We start from the raw sequence: 24920 nt of genomic DNA on the forward strand, positions 1-24920 counted from the left end.
GCCTCACCGGAGCGCCTCATCGGCCAATCAGACCAGGGCCTTTGTAGAAAAAACTGAGTATACTGAGCTGCAGAGGGTAAATACAAGAAAAAAAATCGAGAGGTCTCCAAATCCCAAACAGAATGCATGACCTTATTTTAAAGACCCCTGACAAATGTTTAAAACAGCAGAAAACCACACAATATGGGACCGTTAAAAAAACAACATTGAAGAGATATTTTCTTTAAACCCGCATTTTCTTTTACGTTTTGGTCCCAGTGAAATGTTATGCGATCTCTCCTGTTTCTAAATATATCTGTACCGTTTGGTTTGAACCAGTAAAACTATTTTTTATACGCATTTTACAAAATGTGTATGGGAAAATAAATGGCGGATGAAAATCTCTGGTACAGTGCGGAAGCAGGAAGTAGGCGGTCACTTTGCCTCATTTCACAGTGTTGGTTCTGCTAAAACAAGTTGTCCACTAGATGTCAGTCTCAGGCCTGTATTTTCTTCAGTACTCTTCCTCTCATTCTTCCTTGACTGCCCTTTTTTGTCTATTTTACATGTAAAATATGTATCTTGTTATTATTTACTCTCAGCATAATTAGCTAAATCTGTGAATATATGTAAATCTGAATATGTAAATATTTGTAATTGTACACATGAATGAGTCATGTACAGACAATATCTATTGTAAAATCAAATGAATAACTTGTTGGATACTCTTGTGAATTTCTTGGCCCTGCATGGTTCTAGCTGTGAACTTTAACAATGTATTGTACTGTTTCTTACAAGCAGCAGAAATATGAATACATTTCACGCTGTCATGATTCTCAGATTTTCAGACAGACAAAACATCAACACAGCGAATCCCCCACTGACCACGTGGTACCCAGCCAAAAATATCAGCCAATCGCGTATTTTGCAGGAGCAGCAGTGTCCGATCAGCCAATCAGAAAAATGTAGTGGGTGTTACCAAGCAGTTCGTGTGACTAATGCCTGTCATATGACTCTGACACCCATGGAGACAGTTACAAGGAACAAGATTTGCTCGTGCATTTGAAAAGGAAAGAGACCTTCTGTACCCAAGTTATTTTGGTACAAAATGCCTCCGACTCTTTTTCAGAAACTTTTTAACAAAAGAAATGCATTTTCGCCGCCCCCGAGGTGTAGCAAGGAGGACCCAGCTTTCAGGTATGTAATATTGTGTGTGTGTGTGTGTGTGTGTGTGTGTGTCAGTGAGAGTGTGTGTATGTGCCATTTAGGATTCTCTTCATAGTGGCTGGAATGATGACACCGTTTTATCGCGGTGAGATTTGAACTTACAGCATATTTCTAGACTCTAAAATTCCCAGTGCAAAGTGCAGAGAGACCATTGTTTTGTTTGGTTAGCATGCTAATGCTAGCTAACAGACGCTAGTGGGGGCTGCACACGCTGTCCCTTTGTGGAACTCGTGACTTTTCCCGACTCCTTTACAGTGTTACTGTGACCCGTTTGCTGCGCATACTGAATGGTAGCTGATAATAAACGCTTTCTCGCTTCCTCAAGTGTGGTCAAATGTGTATTTACTCGCTGTTAAGTTCCACTCAGCTGAACGCCGTGTCCCGCTTTCTCCTTTGTCTCCCCAGTTGATCTTTGTATTTCTGAGGAGGGTTTCAGGGCAGCTAAAAGCGTGGAGTAGCGTCACGTATTTGTTGCTTATCGGGAGCTATAACCCTGATAATAACTTGGTGCAAAGTACAACTCTGTGGGCTTCTCCCAGTCTTTCTTTCTCAGGCAGCGGAGGACGACACCGTGTGCTCTGTCTGTCTGTAGGAGCACATGTGACTGCTCAGTCGGCCTGTGATGACACACTGACGGCAGGCGAGCAGTCTCTAGTGTACGTGCTGTAGGCTGGGGAGTGGACGTGTGCGTCGTGGTCGTGATGATGAAGATGATAATCGTGCATGATCATGCAAGGGTGTGTGGATTATTATGTGACACATTGTCTAAACTGTTATTCAATTTTGCATCTTTATTTCTGCACCGAGAGCATGGCCTTATCCATAACAACCGTTTAGGAGTAGTTTTATTATAACCCTCCAACACCACCAGTCCACCACAAGATATACCACTTTGACATTGTTTTGATTGACAGCCAGTCCACCACAAGATATACCACTTTGACATTGTTTTGATTGACAGCCAGTCCACCACAAGATATACCACTTTGACATTGTTTTGATTGACAGCCAGTCCACCACAAGATATAACACTTTGACATTGTTTTGATTGACAGCCATTCTTTTTACATAATGTTGAGATGAGGTAATAACCCACATTTTGACTTTTACATTTTATTCCCAACATGTTAGAAAAGATAAAGATGAAAAAACTCGAATCAAGAAAAGATTCGCAAGAAAATGCCAAACAAGCACAATTGAATTCCCACAGCAAGCATACAGCAAATTCTCAAGCAATATCAATTAATAATTAATGTCCAAAAGTGAGTAGGAAGAAGTGAATACCTTTTGATGATCTAGATACACATACATCTGCAGTGCACATGTACAATCACACGTATAAACATAATATCTCTATGCAAATTTACATACACATATTGCATAGGCAATGCAACAAAAAAAGCCATTGACACATAACCATCTATCTACATACATACATACATTACATACATACATACATACATACAGTAGCATAGCATAATGGTCCTCCAGTGATCAGCCCAACTCCCAGTCAAATATAGTTAAGAACATATACATATCCAACTCGCCATCTTCGGCTGTTCGGAGTCCTCTCTGAACTTCCCTACAGCTGTGCAACAATCTCTGACACAGGGGACAGCTGTTAGCCTGGTAAACCAGCCGGTCACGTGAACTTAACATTTCATTTAGTTCTACCAGTCCGTCTGGCCTCAAGCTTTCACGCAGTGTTTGCAGTGGGTGGAAGTTGGGCAGGTCTTGACAGACAACTCCTTCAGCCAATCAGCGTTGGATCCAGTCAAACCCAAATCCACTCGGGAGAACGGCGAAAACATATTTTCCGCCGAGAAACTCCGCTGTTGCAAACTCCTGTACTTGTTTAATTGTTGTTATTGAGTCTATTTCTGCAATAACTGCACTTTATGGCTGTTTAAACTGGACGAACATTGACGTTACTCTTCGAGGCCAACAAGCATGGAGGCAGCCATTATTGTTTTCCCAGCTGCATTCCTGATTGGCCGGTTACAATGTCAACTACGAGGTGTGTTGCTGATTGGTTCGTATGCTTTGCAGTTTCTGCAAAAGCCCTCCCAGGGCTTGAGGCCAGACGGTCAATAATTGTGTGTGTGTGTGGGTGTGGGCTGGCTGGCTGGCTGGCGTTGGTCCTAGAGCAAGCAGGCAGGGGCCCTGGGTTTCTATTGGTCAGCTGTGCTGCTCATACCTCTGGCATGAGCTCTGCATTCATCAGGCATCAGCCAAGTGGTCAGCAGAGGAGAGGAGGACACCAGTTGAAGAAGGAGAAGAAGCTACAACACAGAATTTCAACCCTAAAATGAGTAGATGAGAGGAAGAGGGCTTGAGTAGAAAGGAGAAAGAACATTTAGGATCATGGGAAAGTAAATGACTGGGAAGAGGTTGAGTGGATCCAGTGAGTTGAGGTGAATCAGCGGAAAGGGTTTTTAGATATACGAGAAGAAAGGGAGGTTGTAGATTATGTAGGTTTATCTATAACTATAAGGTCTTGTGTTGTGTGACAGGAGGGACGAAAACAGACAAACAGGGTGGGTATTATTGGAGAAGGTAATTGTAAATGCAAAGATAGTGTTTGGAGTGAAGCAATGACCACCTGTCCGCCAGTTTTAAGCATCGCACCTGACTGAACTACGTTGCTAGTTTTGTTCGATTTCCCAAAGCCCTCAGCTATTGCCTTAGCAGCCGCGTGATACGACTGATAATGAAAGAGACAAGACGTGTTGAATCATCCATAATCTGCTTAGGTAGGTAGGGTATAGTGTGGACTCGTTTGGGGGGGCGGGGCACTCGGGAGTCAGAGGGGGTGATTAATCAATCACCTAAAGGATTGATTAGGCGATTGATTGACTAATAATGTTATCACATTATTAGTCACAAGTCACAATCACCTTTGGATGATTTCATAGCTGTTGTGTTTGGTGCAGTTGAGTCAAACCCACCTTAGTTTGGTTGTTTGTCAGTTGGCCTTCGTAAATGCGTAACTGATAACCTGAGAATCTTATCTTTGGTTTTACAGGTATCATAGGTTTGGCATCACAATGCTTCACTAATAGTGCTCAACTGTATAGTACTTATCAAAAACAGTTACAAAGTAATTCACACAGCAGCAAATAAGGAAAATGATATGCATCGATATGAAAATTTTGGCCCGCCCCATACGATAACTAATATTAACATTGCTGTTATGGCCGATAACCAATATTTACCAATGTTGATGATCTGTATAAAAACACATTTCTATGATAATCAAACTGTTTGTGTGTGTGTGTGTGTGTGACGTGTGTCTGTGTGTGTGGAAAAACAGTGAATTTGAATAAGTAATGCATTTCTTTATTTCCAAAAATGTTTCCTGATATGTATGTATGTATATATATATATATATCAACATTGCAACATACTGATATGATTGCCGCCGTTATATTGTCCATCCCTATAAAAATGATCAATCCTAAAAAAACAGCAGCATAAAATAAGCAGATAAAATAACAATAAACAAGATTATATCAATCTAAACACAAAAACTAAATATAAGTACTATGTTTATAAAAGTAGTGCTGGTGCTCTAATGGCACATTTCCACCGTATCAGCGTGGCCCCGCCCAGCTCGTCTCGCTTTTTTGTCTCATTCACCGATCAAAAACCTGGACAGCCCGGGTTGAGTCGGGGTTGAGTCGTGCTAGTTTTGGTCCCTGCTTTGTTGAGGTTCCAGCTGGTACCATACGGTGACGTGAAAACACTGCAGACGACTGATTGGTCAGGCAGAATCATGTCTACTGTATCTACTGTCAATGCTGGATACCAGTTTAGTGGGGCTCTCTTCTGTTATTTCCATCAGTCTTTTGCTGCCTTCGGCTCTGGTGAAATAAAATCGGGAAGCCCTTTGTAGTTGTGTGCTATGTTGGCTCCGCCGGAGGTGGGGATTTAGCGAAGCCGCGGTCTTGCCTGGTGAGTTGCCACCGGGGTAGAGGCTTCCCTTCTCCCCGTAGCGTAACCCCTGTCCCCCGCACAGCGCATGCATGTGAGTTTGAGTAACAACAAAGTGATATCCATTCTCCTAGCCGATTGTCACATTTGCCCATGTACACTGTAGTGTAGGTCATTTAGAGGCACCAGTATTCCAGTTTAAAAGTTCCGTGTATGGATTTAATTTTAACGTTATAGCCTACTTCGGCTATGGACGGAGGGCAGATATGCGGTTGCTATGATGACCAGGTGTGGGCGGAGGCGAGTAAACTTGCTATGGAAACAGAGTCTATATCAAGTAGAGACGAGTAAGACCAGGTCGAGTAGAGCTGTACTGTGCTGTTATATGTGGTGGAAATGAGCCATAACTGAGAAGGCCCAATCACCATTTGTTTTCTACCTGGATTTTGTATTTTTTGATCAAAAAAGTGCCTTGCCCCAGAATCTCAGGCTAATTAAAAGCTCAGAACGTAGCGAGGCACTAGTCTAACACGAGCCTTAAAGGTGATGGATAAATCTTGGAAGTTTTGCTGTTGTGCAGCAAACCCATTGCCCTGCACTACGCTGCGGCTGCACCCATCCATCCATGCAAAGCTTGAACCCAGCACAGTCCTGTGCAAAATAGCAGTGAGGGCAGCAAGCTGGCCGACCCTGCCTCAAACGCCTCTCCTGTTTCCCATGGCTGCAGCGCGTGGCCAGGGAGAGCATACTGTACATAACGCTGACAGCTCCTGGCTCATCCCTGGACCAGCCACAGGCCTGAGACCCAGCCAACCCCACCACCCCCACGCACGCAGGCACCCCTCCCACTCTCCCACACTGACCACCCTGCCCTGGTTGTCCCTGCCGCCGCTGCCTGCTGGGGAAGCTTCCGTCCTGACCTGGGTTGGCCAACTCAATGTAGTCTTGGCTTGCACTGAGCCAGAAGTGGATGGAGGCCGTGTGCGTGCTAGGGCTGGGCGATATATCGAATATACTCGATGTATCGCGGCTTGTGCCACGTGAGATGTAGAAATGACTATATCGCGAACATTCGAGTATAATTGTCACGCATTGTTTATAACTTAAGCCACCGGCATGACTCGCTTCACGTTTCCTCTTGTCAGCTCTCCCTCTCAAGTGAGAGCTCATGTCACACTCAAAAGGGAGGGGGAATCACATGGATACGTCAAACGCGTCAAACCGCGTCAGACACACCCGTCCTTAACCTATGTGCGATTCGAAATCACGCGTCCGCACCATAGATTGGCGAAACATGGCCGCCCGCAGTGTGGCTGTTGACAGTTTCAAATTATAACAAAACAACCACTATTGCAATTTGCAATACATGTCCCGCAAGGTTTCTGAGATTAGGGGAAAGTCTGAGCTGGCGTTACGCTAAACCAAACATGGGGAGGAGGCAGCGGATTTGTTTTGGCGTTAACGTTAGCTGTTGTGATGATGACGGGGCTAACGTTAGCTAGCTGGTTAGGCTACCTAGTTGCAGGGCAGCGCTCCACAAGCTTGTTGTGACCAAAACCCCCGCATTTAAAGCATTTCATACTCCCAGAGCTGGCGTAAACCATAGAGAACCTCATGCATTAGCCTACTCAAAATGAAACGTCCAGGGTTTGTGTCTCCAAAAGGAACTAACGCTAACGTTACATGCAAGCTAACGTAGCTAGCTAGCTGCGGGGCAGTCATGATCTATTAAGGAAAACGAATGCGCAAGTGAACATCACATAGGCTACGTGTATTTTCTTTAATCTAGACTAGAACTAGAGGCATCATTTTTCAGTCAAAAGTGAAACGACACAGATATGATGGCGTATAGTGAGGCTTTCCATGCCTCACTATAGAACTGGCCCCAATGCAAAATTCACAGCTTATGTTGCCGTCATGCCAATAAGAGTCTAAATTTAATTTTTTATGTTTTATCTGCAGACTAAGCAGCTAGGCTTTCGGTTCTATAAAAGCCATTATTTTTTGTATTGACTATTGAGTGATACACTTTACTAAAACAAGCATATTATATCAGAAGTGTTGTTTGTGTTCACAGTGATGTCAGATTTGCTTAGGTCAGAGCTATGGAATATTAAATCATCTTTGCTCACTACATCTGCCCTTTCTTCTTTTTTACTCCAGGTGTGCATAAAATACTGGTTAAGAACTTATGGAAAAGTCATGGAAATCCATTGGTCAAAATGTGTATGAACCCTGAAGGGTTAAATTGAGCATTTATGAGAGATTTCAAAAATATCGAGATATATATCGTGTATCGCGATATAGCCAAAAAACATCGCGATATTCTTTAGAGGCCATATCGCCCAGCCCTAGTGCGTGCGGTGCATGTGCTTTTTTTTGCATCTCCAGTTCAGTCAAATCCAATGTTTATTAGTTGCAAGCTGCATCTTCGGGATGGTGAGAAAAGCATTAATCTTGAGCAAAAAATAATAACACATTATAATCATCAGTATATAAATAGGAGCTAGGGCTCTGTCTGTTTCTCTGTCTGTCCCAGTGATGACATCATCAGTGATGTCATAAATTCACTCACACACATGGGAGCTAGGGGTCTGCCTGTTTGTTTCTCTCTGTCCCACTGATTACATCATCAGTGATGTCATAAATTCACTCACAAGGCTATAGTTCAGTGATGATATCACTGATGACATCATCTGTGATGACATAAATTCACTGATGACATAATCAGTGATGATGTCATCACTGATTATGTCATCAGTGATGTCATCAGTCTGAGGTTCACGAGAGAGACTGAGGAGGCTCACAACAGAGAGAGAGGAGCAAAGAGACTGAAGGTCTTTGCACACACAGTCCGATTGTTTTCATATGCGTGTTTTTTAATCCGTCATCTGAAAACACAGGTTCCCACGGGTCCAAGCTCGCAAAAATCTATTGACTGATGATATAAAATATAAAATTAAGATTCATGTCACATTTCTTATAATTTGCATGAGGGGCTCCAGATGGAAAGTAGCCTATGGCTAAATCTGTTACAAAGCATTCTCTTCCCCTATGGGGTTTAATGTTTTTCTGGAGCCCAGAGACCTTCGAAGCCATGCCCACTCTACAGTTGTGGATTTGGCTGTAGATGAGGAAATGAGTTTGAGTTGAGTTTACACACAGAGTCCGTTTCTTTTAATCCGCCATCTGAAAAAAAAATCATCAGGCACAGTAAGGCTGGGTTCACACCGGCGACCCAAGCCTTGCCTATGCCTTGCCTTTACCCACGCTTTTAAATAGCCGTCCGTTTTAGTCAACGAGGCTGTGTACACAGTAGGGCTGGGTATCGTTCAAAATTTTCCGATATCGATACCGTTTCGATACTTGGATTTCGATACCGGTTCCTGAACGATACTTTTTTCGATACCAATTTTTAGAAAAATCCATTTGAACAAAAATAAAACTGCATTACACATTGAAATTATTTTACAAATCTTTAGTTTTCCCCCATCTTAAGTTTTACAGCAGAAAAAAATAAAACCTACTGTATTTAACATAACTTTAAGTTGTCTAAACTTATTGCCGTCCCTACAAAAAATATTGGAGTACTACAAAGGAAAGAAATGTAAAACAAATAAATCAGTGGAATAGTTTTCAGTGCAAAACAGAGAGTTGCAAATCGGTGTTTAATGCTCACTGATGCAACAGAACTCTATTCTTGTCCAAACTGATGAGATGGATCCACTTCATGCATGGAAGACTAGTTGAGCATTGACTAGCCTATCAATAATGGCACAAAGTGAATCCCATTTATATTCAACAAACTATCATGACATCAGCGTTTGTTATCGAGTTGCTAAAAATACATAATGGGTGATAACTGCCCGCTTGCACATAACGTTAACGCTAATTAATTAAACATCTAACGCTAGCGTTGCAGATCAGTGTTTAATGCTCACTGCTGCAACAGAACGTAATTCTTGTCCAATCTGACGAGACAGCTCCACTTCATGCATTCACTGACTAGCCTATCAATATAAATGAATCGCATTTACATTCAACAAACTATCATGACATCAGCGTTTGTTAACGAGTTGCTAAAAATACACAACGCCCGCTTGCGCATAACGTTACGGCAGCAATTAATTAAACAATCTATGCTAGCTACAACTCACAGCCAGATGCATGGATTTGTCAGACTGAGGGATCTGATAACCGCTAACATCAACAACAACTTGCGGTAAGCTGACCCACCTCTCGATTATTTCTCTTGTCTGTGGAAACCAGTCCTTGTTGTTTGTTTCTTTTCCTGCTTTTCATCATCTTCGCCATATGGTACTCCAGGATAGGAGTAGCTTGAGTGGCTAACTTCTTGTATACTATATCCGCACCGCACGCCTGGCTCACAACAAACACACCGGCTAAAGTGGGCGTAACGTTTCTTGCATGCCTCTACATGACAGCCAATCACCAGCCGTATTAGAGCGCGGTGTGCAAGCATGTCGCATGCTTATAGGCTCAATAACGCTGTTTTGTTTTGGTATCGAAAATTGGTATCGTTTGACAAGGGAGGTTTCGATACCCCTTAGTATCGATGCTTTCATTTCGGTGCCAAGTAAGTATCGAAACTCGATACCAAGCCCTAGTACACAGGGCGCCTCAGCGTGAACCCTGCGTGTACCCACGCCTTGCCTGTGCCTTGCCGATTTTATCGTTTAGGCGTGAGTTCTATTTTCACGTGTGCAGGCAGGCTTCTTCTGTCAAGCCATGAAAGAAAAACGCGACAATATCCGTGGGAAATGGCAAAGTCAACTGAATTTCAAAATAAAATGGAGTTACAACAGTGTTGATCAGAGAGAGAGAGAGAGATTGACGGGTGGCTATCACGTGGGGCTTTCTCCGTGTCTGCAAACAAATCTTCATGAGAGAGAATAGCGACCGAAGAAGCAAGATGGACAATGTTGTTGTGCCAGCACATATTCTTGCAAGATCACCTCTCTAAAATGTCCGACTATAGTCAGACCTGGTTATACATATCCAGCATCAATAGAACATTAAATATATCCGATTTATTTTACCTATGATAATTCGGGACCACACGTGAAAAAATACAGTCGGGAGAGAGGAGAGGCGCTTGTGACTCGGCTCAGGTTCAGCGTGGAATAGGCGTGCGGTGTGATCGAAAAAGCGTGTAATAGGTTCACGCCCAGCTCAAGGTCTGCAGGCGTAGGCGTGGGTTGAGGCAAGGCAAGGCGTAGGTTCTCTGTGTGAACTAAGCGTAAAGCTTGCACACTGGTCCGATGGGTTTTATTATTATGTTTGTCGTTCTATTCGCAATACGAAACAAATAGTCCTCCTCTCCTGTATCCACGTTACAACGTGACTGACTGACAGATAGCAGCAGCAGCCGATCTGCAGCAGGCAGCGGTGATGTGGACTGCAGCTGGTCGGGGAATGTAACACAGGGCTCGATAGTAGCCTACCTTCACTTCGCCAAGCCGGCTGTGTTGCGCTGTGGCCGGGGAGAGAGAGGGGCCAGTGAGGTGAAGCGAGCCGCTCAGACTGGAGTGGACTCCAGCCGAGCAGGACTCGGCAATGTACCCTGCTCCTCCGCGGCTTATTTTCAACTTGCATGTGTGACAAACTGTACAATTTCCACAATGAGGACGACATGCTGGCGTGTGTTTCCTTTTGGCTGCTTGCGGTGCGCGCACGTCACGTGAATGCATGCAGCTGCAGGTAATTGACCAAACAAAAAAAGGGGAAAGCCGACCGGCGCACAGAATCGGCTATGTGGACTGACCGGAGCCGGTCACCGGTCGGGGCCGATCACGTGAAAATCGGCGATTTCCGGTCACGTGCCGATCGATCGGTGCATCCCTAAAATAAATGCATAACTTTTTCAAATTCACAGTGTTTACATGTGTTTTTCAGTATGTACAACTTTTAATTATCATAGAAACTTGTTTTTATACAGATCATATCGACATCGGTAAATATCGGTTATCGGTATCGGCCAAAATTTTCATATCGGTGCATCCCTAATAAAAATTATAGCAACCAGCCAACCAATGGGGGATGTCATAGTTGATATATATCGTTATAATCGCAAACTATTTTGGACAGGATAATCGTGACATGAAATTTTCATATCGTCCACCCCTAGCAGGTATGTAGTTTGTGTTTTTTGGTTTATGGTAATGGGAAAATAAGTGTCATATGGACAGGGTTCCCGATTGTGGAGTGGTGTCCTTCCTCCTCTGCATACTTTCATAAACCCCCGTGTGTGTGTGTGTGTGTGTGTTTTGTGTGTGTGTGTGTGTGTGTCATGTGAGGCGTTCATCAATCTCAGCCTGTCATGTCTGATTGTGTGGGACGATCACATGGGCCAATCCCAAACCCACGCCAAAACACACACAAACACCCCCCCCCCCACACACACACACACACATACACATACATCCCCCCTCAGTCACAGTCAGCCATAAAACTACAGTAGGGCTTTGAGCATGGAAGGGAGGGGGGTGTCTATGTGCTTCACTTTCAGCTTTTATTACGCGTGCATATTTACAGCCATGTTAGTGTCGTGGATACATGTTTGTATTGTGTGTGTGTGTGTGTGCGTGCACCGCAGGTCATCCAGAGCTCTGTTAAGACAGCGGCTGTCATCAGCTTCCTATCAGGGCTATTTTAAGTGGCCTCACTCAGGCTTCCCAGAACTGCAGGGTCATGGTAAAGATATAGAACTGCAGGGTCATGGTAAAGATATAGTTTTACGTGAAAGACACACACACACACAGTAGCATTATGGTGAGTGCTAGTATGTTGGCTTAACATCTAGTTAGGTGCATATGTTATTTTAGATCATGTATGAAGTCAAGCTCTGTCCAATATCCTGTGGCACACACACACCACATAGGATACTGACTGACACCCGTTAAGTTGCTTATTGTGACTTGTAATTGGGCTACAGACAGTCAATGGAAATATAACCATACTAATACTGTATACTACTAATGTGAAAATAATAGGGCTGTGAATCTTCACTGGTCTCACGATTCGATTCGATTACCATTCAGAGGGCTACGATTCGATTACCATTCAGAGGGCTACGATTCGAATCGATTACGATTATCGATGCATCTCGATGCATCTTAAATTGATGCATCAGCTTTTTTCCCCAATACATGATTTATTTTTTCTCACTTTCTTTTTTGGCCAGCTAGCGACGCGAGTAGCTGGCCACTATAATCCCCTCTGTCCAAATGACTTGATACACGACTCCTCGCACACCTTTGGGACGCAGCGTCATTACAACGGGCGCGCCTACATACACACACACGGACTGCAGCAGCACAGCACCTACTGCTAAACACCAAGGGCTGAAACAAAACCACTATTTATCAGCCAGAAATGAGCCACACATTACAAACAAACGTCAACTTCTGAGTTGAATGTCGATACAAAGGACTCAGGATGCTCTGGCTGTGTGGAATTCCTTTCTTGATGAAGTAGCAGACTTTACTGTGGTATGTTTTGTCTTGTTTAGCTGCGGCCACTGGTTCCCTCCTTGTGCAAGAGGGACAGCAATCTTTGCAAATATCGAGTTCTGAAATGCGTGTTTCAACATTCCGACCCAGTGATCCTTTGTATTGACATTAAAAGAAGACATTCATTTATTTTTGAAGTTTTGGTTAGGTATTTTTGCAACGATTTTAACATACACGGTATGGCCGGCCACTTCAAGCACCATCGACCCGCCGCAACAAATAAACACATTTCCCAGTGTCTCTGCCATCACACTGAACATCAACACTAGCGGGAGACTTCTCCCCCTCCAGCAAATATACATGAATGCTATGCGTAACGAACACACTTACCGAGAGGGAGAGAGCTAAGCTAAGTAGCTAACTAGCGTGTTAGCTAGCCGATCTGAAAAGCATGTAAACAGCGGTGAGATTAGTGAAAGAGTAGGTAAAAGGAGGAGAGACCCTCGAGTGCTTGTGCAGAACTAGTGCACGTTGTGTACAACGGGTAATGAGCCGCTGTGATGAAGATTAAAGCGAGATTAACGGAGTTGAGAGCAGACGGATACTATCGCAGCTGCGGACTCTCTCTACTAGTCAACTCAGTGCACATGGCGCGTTCAGGAGCCGTCGGTAAATCACGCGAGTGTGGCCTTTGACTGACATCTGTAAATGTGTCTCAACAAAACAATTAACCTGGGTTACCCTTACTACAAAGTTTACTATACACCTGAATGAGGGCAACATCATCCGCCCTGCATCTAATGTATTGGGTAGGCTACCTGTGATCATCATTGTAAGGGGTTACTCACACACACACACACACACACACACACACACACACACACACACACACTGGATTATAGGCTACTTTCATATTATATATCAATGCTCACTCTACGCTACTGAAAGTAACATTAAAACGGTGTGTGTTGCTGCGTGCAAGAGGGCTCGTGTTTACCATGAATATGACATAAATTCACTTGAACGGTTACACTTATGTAGCTAACATTGTTTGACTGCAGTAACAGATGAAGTCACAGCTAGCAGCTAACAAGCTAACGCTAATGATAAGTGCTGGTGGCTGTGTGACATAGCCCCAGAAGTGAATTCCTCTTTCATTTTCTCCATAGACATTTCGAAAAATCCTTACATAACGAGTTTTGATGCTTGAACCAAGCCAACCAATCTTCCAGAGAATCGTGACTGACCATAAAACATTTCGCCTTCAGCAAAAACAAAAATAAAAGCGAAAAAAATCAATCTTTTTTTCTTCCATTAATTTTTTTATAGTAGTCTTATTAAATGGTAGACATGCAGCTGGGCCGGATGGATTCGGCGCTGAATTTTACAAGACATTTTGCAACATTCTCGCCCCACTCCTCCTTAGAATGATAGCTAGCTCTAAGAAGGACAAAGTCTTGCCTAAAACATTATATGAAGCTAATATCTCCCTCATCTTAAAAAAGGGGAAGGAGGAAGTAGACCCAGCCAGTTACAGACCTATAGCACTCCAGAATTTTGACAGGAAGGTAATCACTAAAACGCTGGCTACCCGGCTAAATAAACATTTGTCGTCCATTATTCATCCTGACCAGACAGGGTCAGGATGGGGATGTAATATTATTAGGGCTGTCCCCGCGATTCGACGTAATCGATGACGTCGACTACGTAATTACGTCGACGCACGCTACGTGCCTCGACGCGTCAAAATGGTCACAAAAGAAAAAATTGTGTGGCTAATGTTAGCGGCTAACTGTTACTTGTCGTCACTTTACATGGCAGTAAAATGCCACTGAATGACCAAATTGATTTAACTTTTAACCATTTCGATTTCCACTTTCTATACGGACCCCCGGCATTGGTTAGTTGTTAACGTTGTGACTATATTTATAACATTATAACGTACTCTGAATACAGCCTATCACCGTCATGTTGAAAGTAATTTCTGCACCGCAGCGAACATAACACACACCATTTAACGGTGTTATTCGGCCGTTTAACGTTAACGTACATACCGTATTTCCTCTAATAGTAACCGGGGCCTTTATTTACTGAGCCGCAGAGAGCCCCCGTCCTATATTAGAGCAGAGGCCAGTAATCGAGTGAGGCCTTTATTTCTTAATATTAAACTCTCATGGACATACTCCTTTATTTTCATGACTTTTATTGCAAAATATTGCATAAAACCAAACACGCAAATAAATATTGGTGGTCACTCACTCACTCACTCAGTATCCTCCTCCTCCTCCTCGTGAGCCCACGAAATGGCGAGGTAGTGGAGACTGCCTCCCAGGACGTGGGTCACGCAGCGCAGCACGGCTGGGCAGCGATAGGATATGGCACGCAACGGGTCGGTCATGGAGGGGCGAAGCAGATGGAGTCCAGGCAGTGAGAGGGAATGATAAATCCAACGGGAGAAGGTAATCCAGAGACGTGTTGATCAGCGGAGGGGAGACATGAACGAGGAAGTGATCGATCAGTTTGACGGGTAGGCTAATCCAGGCAGAGGGTGGTGAGGACGTGTTGATCAGCCGAGGGGAAAACGGGAACGATCAAACAGCAGGGAGAGACACGGACGAGGACGGGTGGACCAGAACAAAACAAAATAAACACACGAACAGCTAACAATAACGAAAAGTAAGGACGCGGGCAGAAGCGGCAGTCATCAACAACAGACGCCAGCAGTACTCTGACCCGGATACAACGTAACCGGGTAGATGCGTTGTGCTATGGGAAATTTACAGTACCGTATTCACCGTAGTTTTTGCTCCTTCGTTGTTGTTTTTTTTGACCCGGCCTGTATTGAGGGAGGGGCCTTTATTTGCCCCAGCAGGCCATCCCCCCGTCCTATATTAGAGCAGAGGCCAGTAATGGAATAGAGGCCACTAATAGAGGAAATACGGTATTTACGTTTGCTTTCACGGCTAACATGTAGACAATTGATTAAACTAACGTTACAGAGTACAGACCATTGTTAGTATGTTGCTGCTCACGTTAATTTACTGCGTGCATCATTTAACAGTGCTATTCGCTGTTTAGATTCTTCTGTTTGCGTTCACGGCCATGAGATCAAAACTAACGTTACAGACCATTGTTACAGTCTGTGACTGTACCAATTTCCTCACTGATGCAAACATACATTTGGCTGAGTTAGCTGCACATTACTCCAGTGATTAAATAAATCCATGTCCTGTAAAAATACTGATCCTCCTCAGTTTAGGGAAAGGGTTCATACATACAGTGATGAATCATGATTGACACCATTGTACTGTAAGAAGATGATGATTTTATGTTGGACTGCTGATAAACTCAGTTGACATTGCACAAGGTTTTTGGTATTCCTCCTGAAAGTGACTATAATTTTATTTATTCTACTATTTTATTTTTGAATTGCAGGACAAGCTGTTGCTTTAATTTTATTTAGATTTTATGTTGGACTGTTAAAGAGAATGAGATGGTTAAATACAATACTGAAATTGAGAAGCTTTTGGTTATTTATTTGTTTTGGGTAAATTTATTGTTATATAATAAAAAAATTAAATAAAAAATAATCGTTAGATTAATCGACTAATCGAAAAAATAATCGTTAGATTAATCGATAAGAAAATAATCGTTTGGGACAGCCCTAAATATTATACCTACATAACTCGGAAAAATCGATCCCCCCTCTCCTAGAATTAATCACCTCCTTCGGTAAGTTGTCCGGCTACACAATTAACTGGACAAAGAGCGACTTTATGCCTCTCTCTGATGTCTTCACTAGTGTTTAGGCACTACTACTGGGCTGCGAATGTTAGGGCCCTAATGTTTTGGCTTCAAGGGACTCCTGGCAATATTTCTCCCGGGGCCCCCCTGTGGCTGAAAATGGAGGCCAGCTCTATTGGCAACTCTTCCCTGCCAGCTATGCTATTTGCTAAATTAGACAACCCCGGGACATTAGAACATTTGTTTTGTCATGAAAAACTCTGTCAGAATTTTAAACCAAGTTAGGAGTGTTTTGAGTCTACCAGATGTTTCTGTCCATACGCCAATTTGTTTCAATCACTCTTTTTTCGCTCCATGGTCAGACAGACACTATCATGCCTGGAGTGAGAAAGGGCTAGTTTCCATCAAAGACCTATACATATGGCCCAATTCCACAGCAGCTAGTAGCGCGGTCCCGCTCCGCTCGACTCGACTTTTGGTCTCATCCCACCGTCAAAAACCGGCCCAGCTCGGTTTGATTTGAGGCCGAGTCGTGCTACTTTTGGTCCCTGCCTCGTCGGGGTACTTCGGGCTGGCGAGTAGGTCCCAAATGGTGACGTAAAACTCTGATGGCTACTGATTGGTCAGAGAGAATCGTGTTTACTCTGTCTACTGACTGTCAATGCAATGCTGGCGGCTGCATACCAGTTTAGTGGTCTTACCTTATCTTCTGTTATGTATATTTCCATCAGTATTTTGTGTCGCTGCCTTCACCTCCGGTGAAATAAAATCGTGGCGGGTGTTCAATTGTCTGAGAAAAAAGTCTGCTGCTCGCTCAGGGAGCTCTGTAGCTGAGTGGAGGCTGCAGCGCTCCGCTAGGCCGCAGCGGGTGTTTGGAAGCCCCGGTCTTGCCTGGTGAGAGGCTGCGGGGTAGAGGCTCACTCTGTTGCGCCTCTCCCGTCCCCGCACAGCGCAGCGCATGCCTGTGATATCATTCTCTTGGCCGATTGTCACATTTGCCCATGTACACTGTAGGTCATTTAGAGGCACCAGTATTTCATAAACAGTTTAAAAGTTCTGTGGATGGATTTAATTGTAACGTTATGTTATAGCCGAAGGACAGATATGCGGTCGCTATTTTTAGACGACCAGCTGTGGGCGGGGGTGGGTGGGGGCAAAACGTCCATAGGGCTGATACGATTAGAGCCGAGTGGTGACGAGCTGTACAGGGCAGTAAAATGTGGTGGAAATGAGCCAATAGATGGTCACTTTGCATCCTTTGATCTGCTGAAGAGGAAGTTTGGGTTGCCTGGCACGAACTGGCTCAGATTTCTTCAAGTCAGAAAATCGATACTTGGCGTCCAAGAATCGATACAGTATCGGGAAATAAAATATTGCGATATATTGCCATATCGATTATATTGCCCAGCCCTACAAATGACCATGCTTTTTTCGATGTATTGCTGAGCCCTCCTCACTCCAAGCATCTAATTTCTAGATTTGTATGTTTGTTTGACAATTGCACCACGGCCTCTACTGAGAGGATTAGAGAAGCGTGGCAGGTGGAACTTGGCATTGACTTGTCTGACATTATATGGGATAGGAGTCTGTCTGTGATACAACTCGGCTCAGTTAATAGTAGACACCAGCTGATCCAATTTAAAGTTACTCACCGTCTTCACTATTAAATGGTAGACATGCAATGATAAAATAAATTACAGTTCTCCCCGGCCCGTAGTGTAACTCCCGTCCCCCGCAGTGCAAGCCGGGGTGGTTGCTTCCCAGCTGGCCATAGCTAGGTTTCGACCTAGCCTTGTTTCTCACTGTGTGGCTACTTTTAAAATAAAAGTGCATTTGGAATTGCATTGTATTATGATCCATAATTAAAATAAACAACTGCATGTGCTTCCATAATATTTTATTTTATTATTATTATTATTATTATTATTATTATTATTATTATTATTATTTTTAATAATCAATTTTTGACATTTGTGAATCGATACAGAATCGTGCACATCGCGATGCATCTTCTAATCGATTATTTTGACACCCCTAGAAAATAAGGAGACCTCGTAAAGCAAATTTAAATGTCTACTATATCAGCTATATTGATGTGACCGCTACGCTGCATACACACACTAAGACAAATTCCTCGTATGTAACTTGCATACTGTGGCAATAAAAGTGATTCTGATTCTGAATAAAAACAAAAAGACAGAAAAGCAGTAAACACATGTCAATCAGTGTTTTTTCTTTGTGAACAGTTTCCAGTTTCAGAGTCCATACTGTCATATGATACAAGGACAACAAGACCCCACATACATGCAGGCCAAAGGCATACTACCCTGCATCTACACGTGATGCTCGGCTGGACATTTATAGACATTTGTTTACATATTTATTCATTCATCTATACTATAATACTATATGTACATCCAGCCTTCATCTATACTCTAATACTATATGTACATCCAGCCTTCATCTATACTCTAATACTATATGTACATCCAGCCTTCATCTATACTCTAATACTATATGTACATCCAGCCTTCATCTATACTCTAATACTATGTACATCCAGCCTTCATCTATACTCTAATACTATGTACATCCAGCCTTCATCTATACTCTAATACTATGTACATCCAGCCTTCATCTATACTCTAATACTATATGTACATCCAGCCTTCATCTATACTCTAATACTATATGTACATCCAGCCTTCATCTATACTCTAATACTATATGTACATCCAGCCTTCATCTATACTCTAATACTATATGTACATCCAGCCTTCATCTATACTCTAATACTATATGTACATCCAGCCTTCATCTATACTCTAATACTATGTACATCCAGCCTTCATCTATACTCTAATACTATGTACATCCAGCCTTCATCTATACTCTAATACTATATGTACATCCAGCCTTCATCTATACTCTAATACTATATGTACATCCAGCCTTCATCTATACTCTAATACTATATGTACATCCTGTCCTTTGTGCCACCACTAGTTCCAGCTGTCTTGTTGTTGGCTCATAGTGTTATATATCTGAAGGAGATCCTGGAGTTGGTCCATTTTGGCTCTTTAACACAAGTCTAATTTAGCTAGCACAGACAATCCCCATCTAAACTTAAATCACATCCCCTCTGTTATGCTGCCATGCCCGGAGCATTATGAACACATCTCTGTGTCTCATAAATGGGTCTTAGCTCGCCATACAACCCCCTGTCAGCAGGGACTCTATGGATGGAGTCAGGCCCTCTTTCGCTCTGTTCACCACGTTATGGTCATGTGGCCTGCAGGGTGTCCCACTGCAGAGCTCAGGAGAGACACAGGTTAGATTTAGGGCCGCGACTAACGATTATTTCCATTATCGATTATTATGATTATTTTCTCTAGAACTGCAACGATTAATCAATTAATCAATTAGTCGATCGACAGAAAATTAATCAACAAATATTTTTGATAATCGATGAATTGTGAGTAATTTTTTAAAGAAAAAAAAGTCAAAATTGTCTGATTCCATTTATCTGCTAATTTATTTCCACTGGGTGCTATAAGTGTATGCAGTACAGTAAGGTGCTTTGCATAAAAGCATTCATAGCATAGAGTATGACATGTCATTCATGAATTTGTATGGTGGTCTTTCTTCAACCCGGAAGGAAAGTGTAAGCAGTTTGTGAACATTGTGACGTGGCTTAGTTTCCACAGACAACACAATCCTCAAATCAAACCAGAAAGTTCACTCTGTCACATGATCACTGTGACATCTCACTCTGACAAGATCACATCTCACTCTGTCACATGATCACATCACTTACTTGTCCTAGTTTCAGCGTCTAGAATCTAGATTGATTACTCTGGGGGGTGGGGTGGGGGGGTTGGGACTACAACAAAGGACTGGGGAGATGGACAGAGAGGTAGGGATGTGCTGATTGCTAGTAGGATTTTGACTATCACAAGTTATAAGACTGCACACAAGTAATCTTGTCTAATCGTATATTGCTTTTAATGGTCCCACTATTCGTACTGCAGGACAGGGATGACGTATTGTTGTAGGCCAACCCAGAAGTCAGGATGTCAATGGGATGTTTGTATATGGGGATTTTTGTTAAACGCCTGAAATAAGGTCAGTGGTTAACAGAAGTTTATGAAACTGCAAACTAGATTTTTAAAAATCACATACTGTATATGCTTCAAAAATCAAAAGTGTTCCTCAGTCATTTGTGAAGATTATCTTGCTGAACACAAAGTTTGCAGGATAATAAACTTTTGTTAACCACCGACCTTCAGAGATTTCAGGCATTTAACCAAAATCCCCATACAAAAATCCCATTGCCTTTGAGATGAGGGAAACGGAAGTGCTAACGTCCGGGTCTTAGGCATTCTCAGGACTCATTCCTTTTTTACTCATTTACTCATTTTTTACTCGTTTTTTTACTTGTTTACTCATTCCTGCTGTACTCTATTAGGCTACTTATTGGAGAATTCTGCAATACTGACACGTTTTACTTGCTTTGATTGTTAGTCTATCTCAATAAGAGCAAAGGACAATTGCTTTTGATGTAGAAGAATGCTTGCTGCAGTTGAAAATAGTCAAGATCTCAGTTCAGAATATACATTGAAAATGCAATTCTACGACAAAGGATTCATTCATATTTTCTTTATATAATGGCCTTTTGCGTCCCTTCCAGCACTCGTACTCAGCACGTTTATCTTTATGCATCCGTGTGATTGTTTTGCGACACACTATGCACAGTTTTCACTATCGCTCCCTTCCTATCATGTGTTGCTGATTCACAAGTTCTGACACAAGCACAGTCATAGTCATTCGCGCGCGCACTAGGGATGGGCATTTCTAGCAAAAACACTATTCGAAATTCGCTGGCCAAATTCGAATTTAATTCGAAATTCGAAAATAAAATAAAAAATGTAATTTTTTTTTTTTTTTTTTTTTTTTTTTTGTGAGTGAAATGTTGCATTGTCTCCCCTGATTCTAAGTCTACGGCTTTATTAATTAATATAAAAAGCTTCTGCTGTGGATTTTTAGCTCAAACAAGCATTGCACCACTGAAGTAAAGAACATGTTACATGACATTGACATTTTCGAAAATAAAAAACAGTTTTGACAATCATGAGTGGTTCATTAAATATTTAGTAGGCTCAGGTCTGAATGCCAAAGGGGTGCCAAAGTCACCCCCTCTCCCTCTTCATGGGATTTCATCCGCCATTCATTTTTCCATAAACCTTGCTTAAAATGCTTATAAAAATTGTTTTACTTGCTCAAACCAAGCGATTTGACTATACGGTACTTAGAATCAGGGGAGACAATGCAACATTTCACTCAAAAAAAAAAAAAAAAAATCTTTTTTTTTTTTTTTTTTTTTTTTTTTTTCGAATTTCGAATTTCAATAATAAAAGTCGACCTTGATAATAACAACGATTATTCGAAAATTCGAAATTCGATGCCCATCCCTAGCGCGCACACACACACACACACACACACACACACACACACACACACGCACACACACACACACACACACACACACACACACACATATACACACACACACACACACACACACACACACACACACACTACATTCTAAACCTGTGAAGGACACTCCACAGGGAAGAAGAAGAGTGATGCCAAAAAAACATGACATTTGTGCTCCCAATGCCGGGAGCTGTTTGCTATGTTTCCAGCAAAACAAAACATAGCCATTAATATCACCCTGCAAGGATTTATTGTTGAATAGGCCTATAAATTCTCTACATTTCCTCCTTGGCTTTTACCTTGCACCTCTCTGTTAGGGCTGGGCGATATGGCCTCTAAAGAATATCGCAATGTTTTTCGGCTATATCGTGATACACGATATATATCTCAATATTTTTGAAATCTCTCATAAATGCTCAATTTAACCCTTCAGGGTTCATACACATTTTGACCAATGGATTTCCATGACTTTTCCATGACTTTAAACCAAATTTCCACGACCAAACATTTTGTAAAGTCTCGTGTATACTGTACATGAAAAAGTCAGTGAGTAAAAATATTCTATGTAATGTAACTACTAACAGATTACAATAATTGAAAAACTAACATGGTAATTTAGTACTAAAACACGTTACTAGCCCCAACACTGACGACAACAAAGATCTTAGTAGGGCTGGGCAATATGGACCAAAGATTAGGGATGCACGATATGGATTTTTAGAGCCGATACAATAACCGATAAATATATGCTTCTCCTGGCTGATAACCGATACGATAAACCGATAATTATTTCACATTTTTGTATTAAAAAAATAAGTTCTTAACCTGTATTTTATGCACACCTGGGGTAAAAAAGAAGAAGAAAGAAAGGGCAGATGTAGTGAGCAAAGATGGATGATTTAATATTCCATAGCTCTGACCTAACCAAATCTGACATTGTGAACACAAACAACACTTCTGATATACCGTAATATGATTGTTTTAGTAAAGTGTATCACTCAATAGTCAATACAAAAAATAATGGCTTTTATAGAACCGAAAGCCTAGCTGCTTAGTCTGCAGATAAAACATAAAAGGCATAGTAATTTAGACTCTTATTGGCATGACGTTACCGGCAACATATAAGCTGTCTGAATTTTGCATTGGGGCCAGTTCTATAGTGAGGCATGGAAAGCCTCACTATACGCCATCATATCTGTGTCGTTTCACTTTTGACTGAAAAATGATGCCTCTAGATTAAAGAAAAGACACACATGTGATGTTGACTTTTATGTAAATGTGCGCATTCGTTTTCCTTATAGATCATGACTGCCCCGCAGCTAGCTACGTTAGCTTCACGTTACATTGCACGTACGTTAGCCTTAGTTGCTTTTGGAGACACAAACCCTGGACGTTTCATTTTGAGTAATGCATGAGGTTCTCTATGCTCTATGGCTTACGCCAACTCTGGGAGTATGAAGCGCTTTAAATGCGGGGATTTTGGTCACAACAAGCTTGTGGACCGCTGCCTGCTGAACTAGGTAGCCACAACCAGCTAGCTAACGTTAGCCACTACAACAGCTAACGTTAACGCCAAACAAATCCGCTGCCTCCTCCCCACGTTTGGTTTAGCGTAACGCCAGCTCAGACTTTCCCCTAATCTCAGAAACCTTGTGGGACATGTATTGCAAATTGCAATAGTGGTTGTTTGGTTATCATTTGAAACGGTCAACAGCCACACTGGAGGCGGCCATGTTTCGCCAGCTGCTTGGGTTGGTTGTGGGGACGGGTGTGTCTGACGCGGTTGATGCGTTTGACGTATCCATGTGATTCCCTCTCCCTTCCTGAGTGTGACAGAGCTCTCCCTTGAGAGGGAGAGCTGACAAGAGGAAACGTGAAGCGAGTCATGCCGGCGGCTTAAGTTATAAACCATGCGTGACAATTATACTCGAATGTTCGCGATATAGTCATTTCTACATCTCACGTGGCACAAGCCGCGATACATCGAGTATATTCGATATATCGCCCAGCCCTACTCTCTGTTATACATGAGCATTGTAGGGACATTTGTTATAGCTGCTGCAGCTGGCTGCTGTGACTTTGACCCTTTCTCTCCGTAAATGTAAGCTAAATGTACAGATTGATCCCAGCTGATCAAATGTGGGCTACCCCTTGGCTGTACAAGTAGCCTGGGTCAGTCTGGTGGAGCTAATAGGTTGTAGGCCTCTGGGTGTTGTGATAGCATCCTCTCACACTCAGATGCCAGTTTTAGAATGCAGAGGTCCTCACCTGTATTCAGTACTGCCAGCCAGGTGCCAGCTCACTGAGGGAGTTGCTGTTTACTATAAGTTAGTCATAGCAAGGCTATTATTAGTTCAGGGAAGTGTTGTGTGTGTGTGTGTGTGTGTGTGTGTGTGTGTGTGTGTGTGTGTGTGTGTGTGTGTGTGTGTGTGTGTGTGTGTGTGTGTGTGTGTGTGTGTGTGTGAACTCACCATGGCATTGCAACCACCAGCCCACATTTTCACTACAGTATAATAATAATAATACTACTAATAAATATATACAGGGCTCCAGACTAACTTTTTACACTAGGTGCCTTACTTTTTAATGTTGGTGCTAGGGATGTTCATAAATTATCGAAAATCGATAATTGATCGTTAAGGATTGGAATCGATCCTGTGGCATTTGGATCGATTTTTTAATTATTATTATTTTTTAATTTTTTTTGACTAGGTTTGGGTGGAATTCGTTCCTCCTCGCCCCACTCCATTGCACAGCCGACTAACGTGAGGTGGAGCTTCATATAGTCTCTAGTTTTCTGGCTGGGCACGGGCCTTTGTGCCAACAAAACTGTTTTAAACATGGGAAATTCACACCGGCATGCGCCGGGGACAGCAGTGTTGGAGAGGAGACACATTGAAATAAAGAGTTCATTGAGGAGAACACGTTGTCTTTCGTATTTTCTGCCATAGGCATTCATTTTGTAAAAAAAAAAAAAAAAAAAAATGAAAATTGAAAATTGAAAATATTGAAAATTTTCTAAGTATTAATATGATCGATAATCGATAATTGATCGTTAATTTTCACCAA

At 42.4% G+C, this 24920-nt stretch overlaps 1 protein-coding gene across 1 annotated transcript in view; it reads left to right on the forward strand.

Annotated features, from left to right (window-relative positions):
• The first annotated feature begins 1081 nt into the window (after positions 1-1081).
• Positions 1082-24920, forward strand: part of fnip1 (folliculin interacting protein 1) — a 114226-nt gene continuing 90387 nt past the window's right edge. The window contains exon 1 of the mRNA XM_083643286.1: positions 1082-1176. Within this exon, the coding sequence (XP_083499412.1) occupies positions 1088-1176 (89 nt within the window). The 5' untranslated portion in view covers positions 1082-1087. The remainder of the gene's footprint in view (positions 1177-24920) is intronic.

The sequence above is a fragment of the Poromitra crassiceps genome, assembly GCF_964638095.1.
Source record: "Poromitra crassiceps genome assembly, chromosome: 1".
Classification (NCBI taxonomy): Eukaryota; Metazoa; Chordata; class Actinopteri; order Beryciformes; family Melamphaidae; genus Poromitra; species Poromitra crassiceps.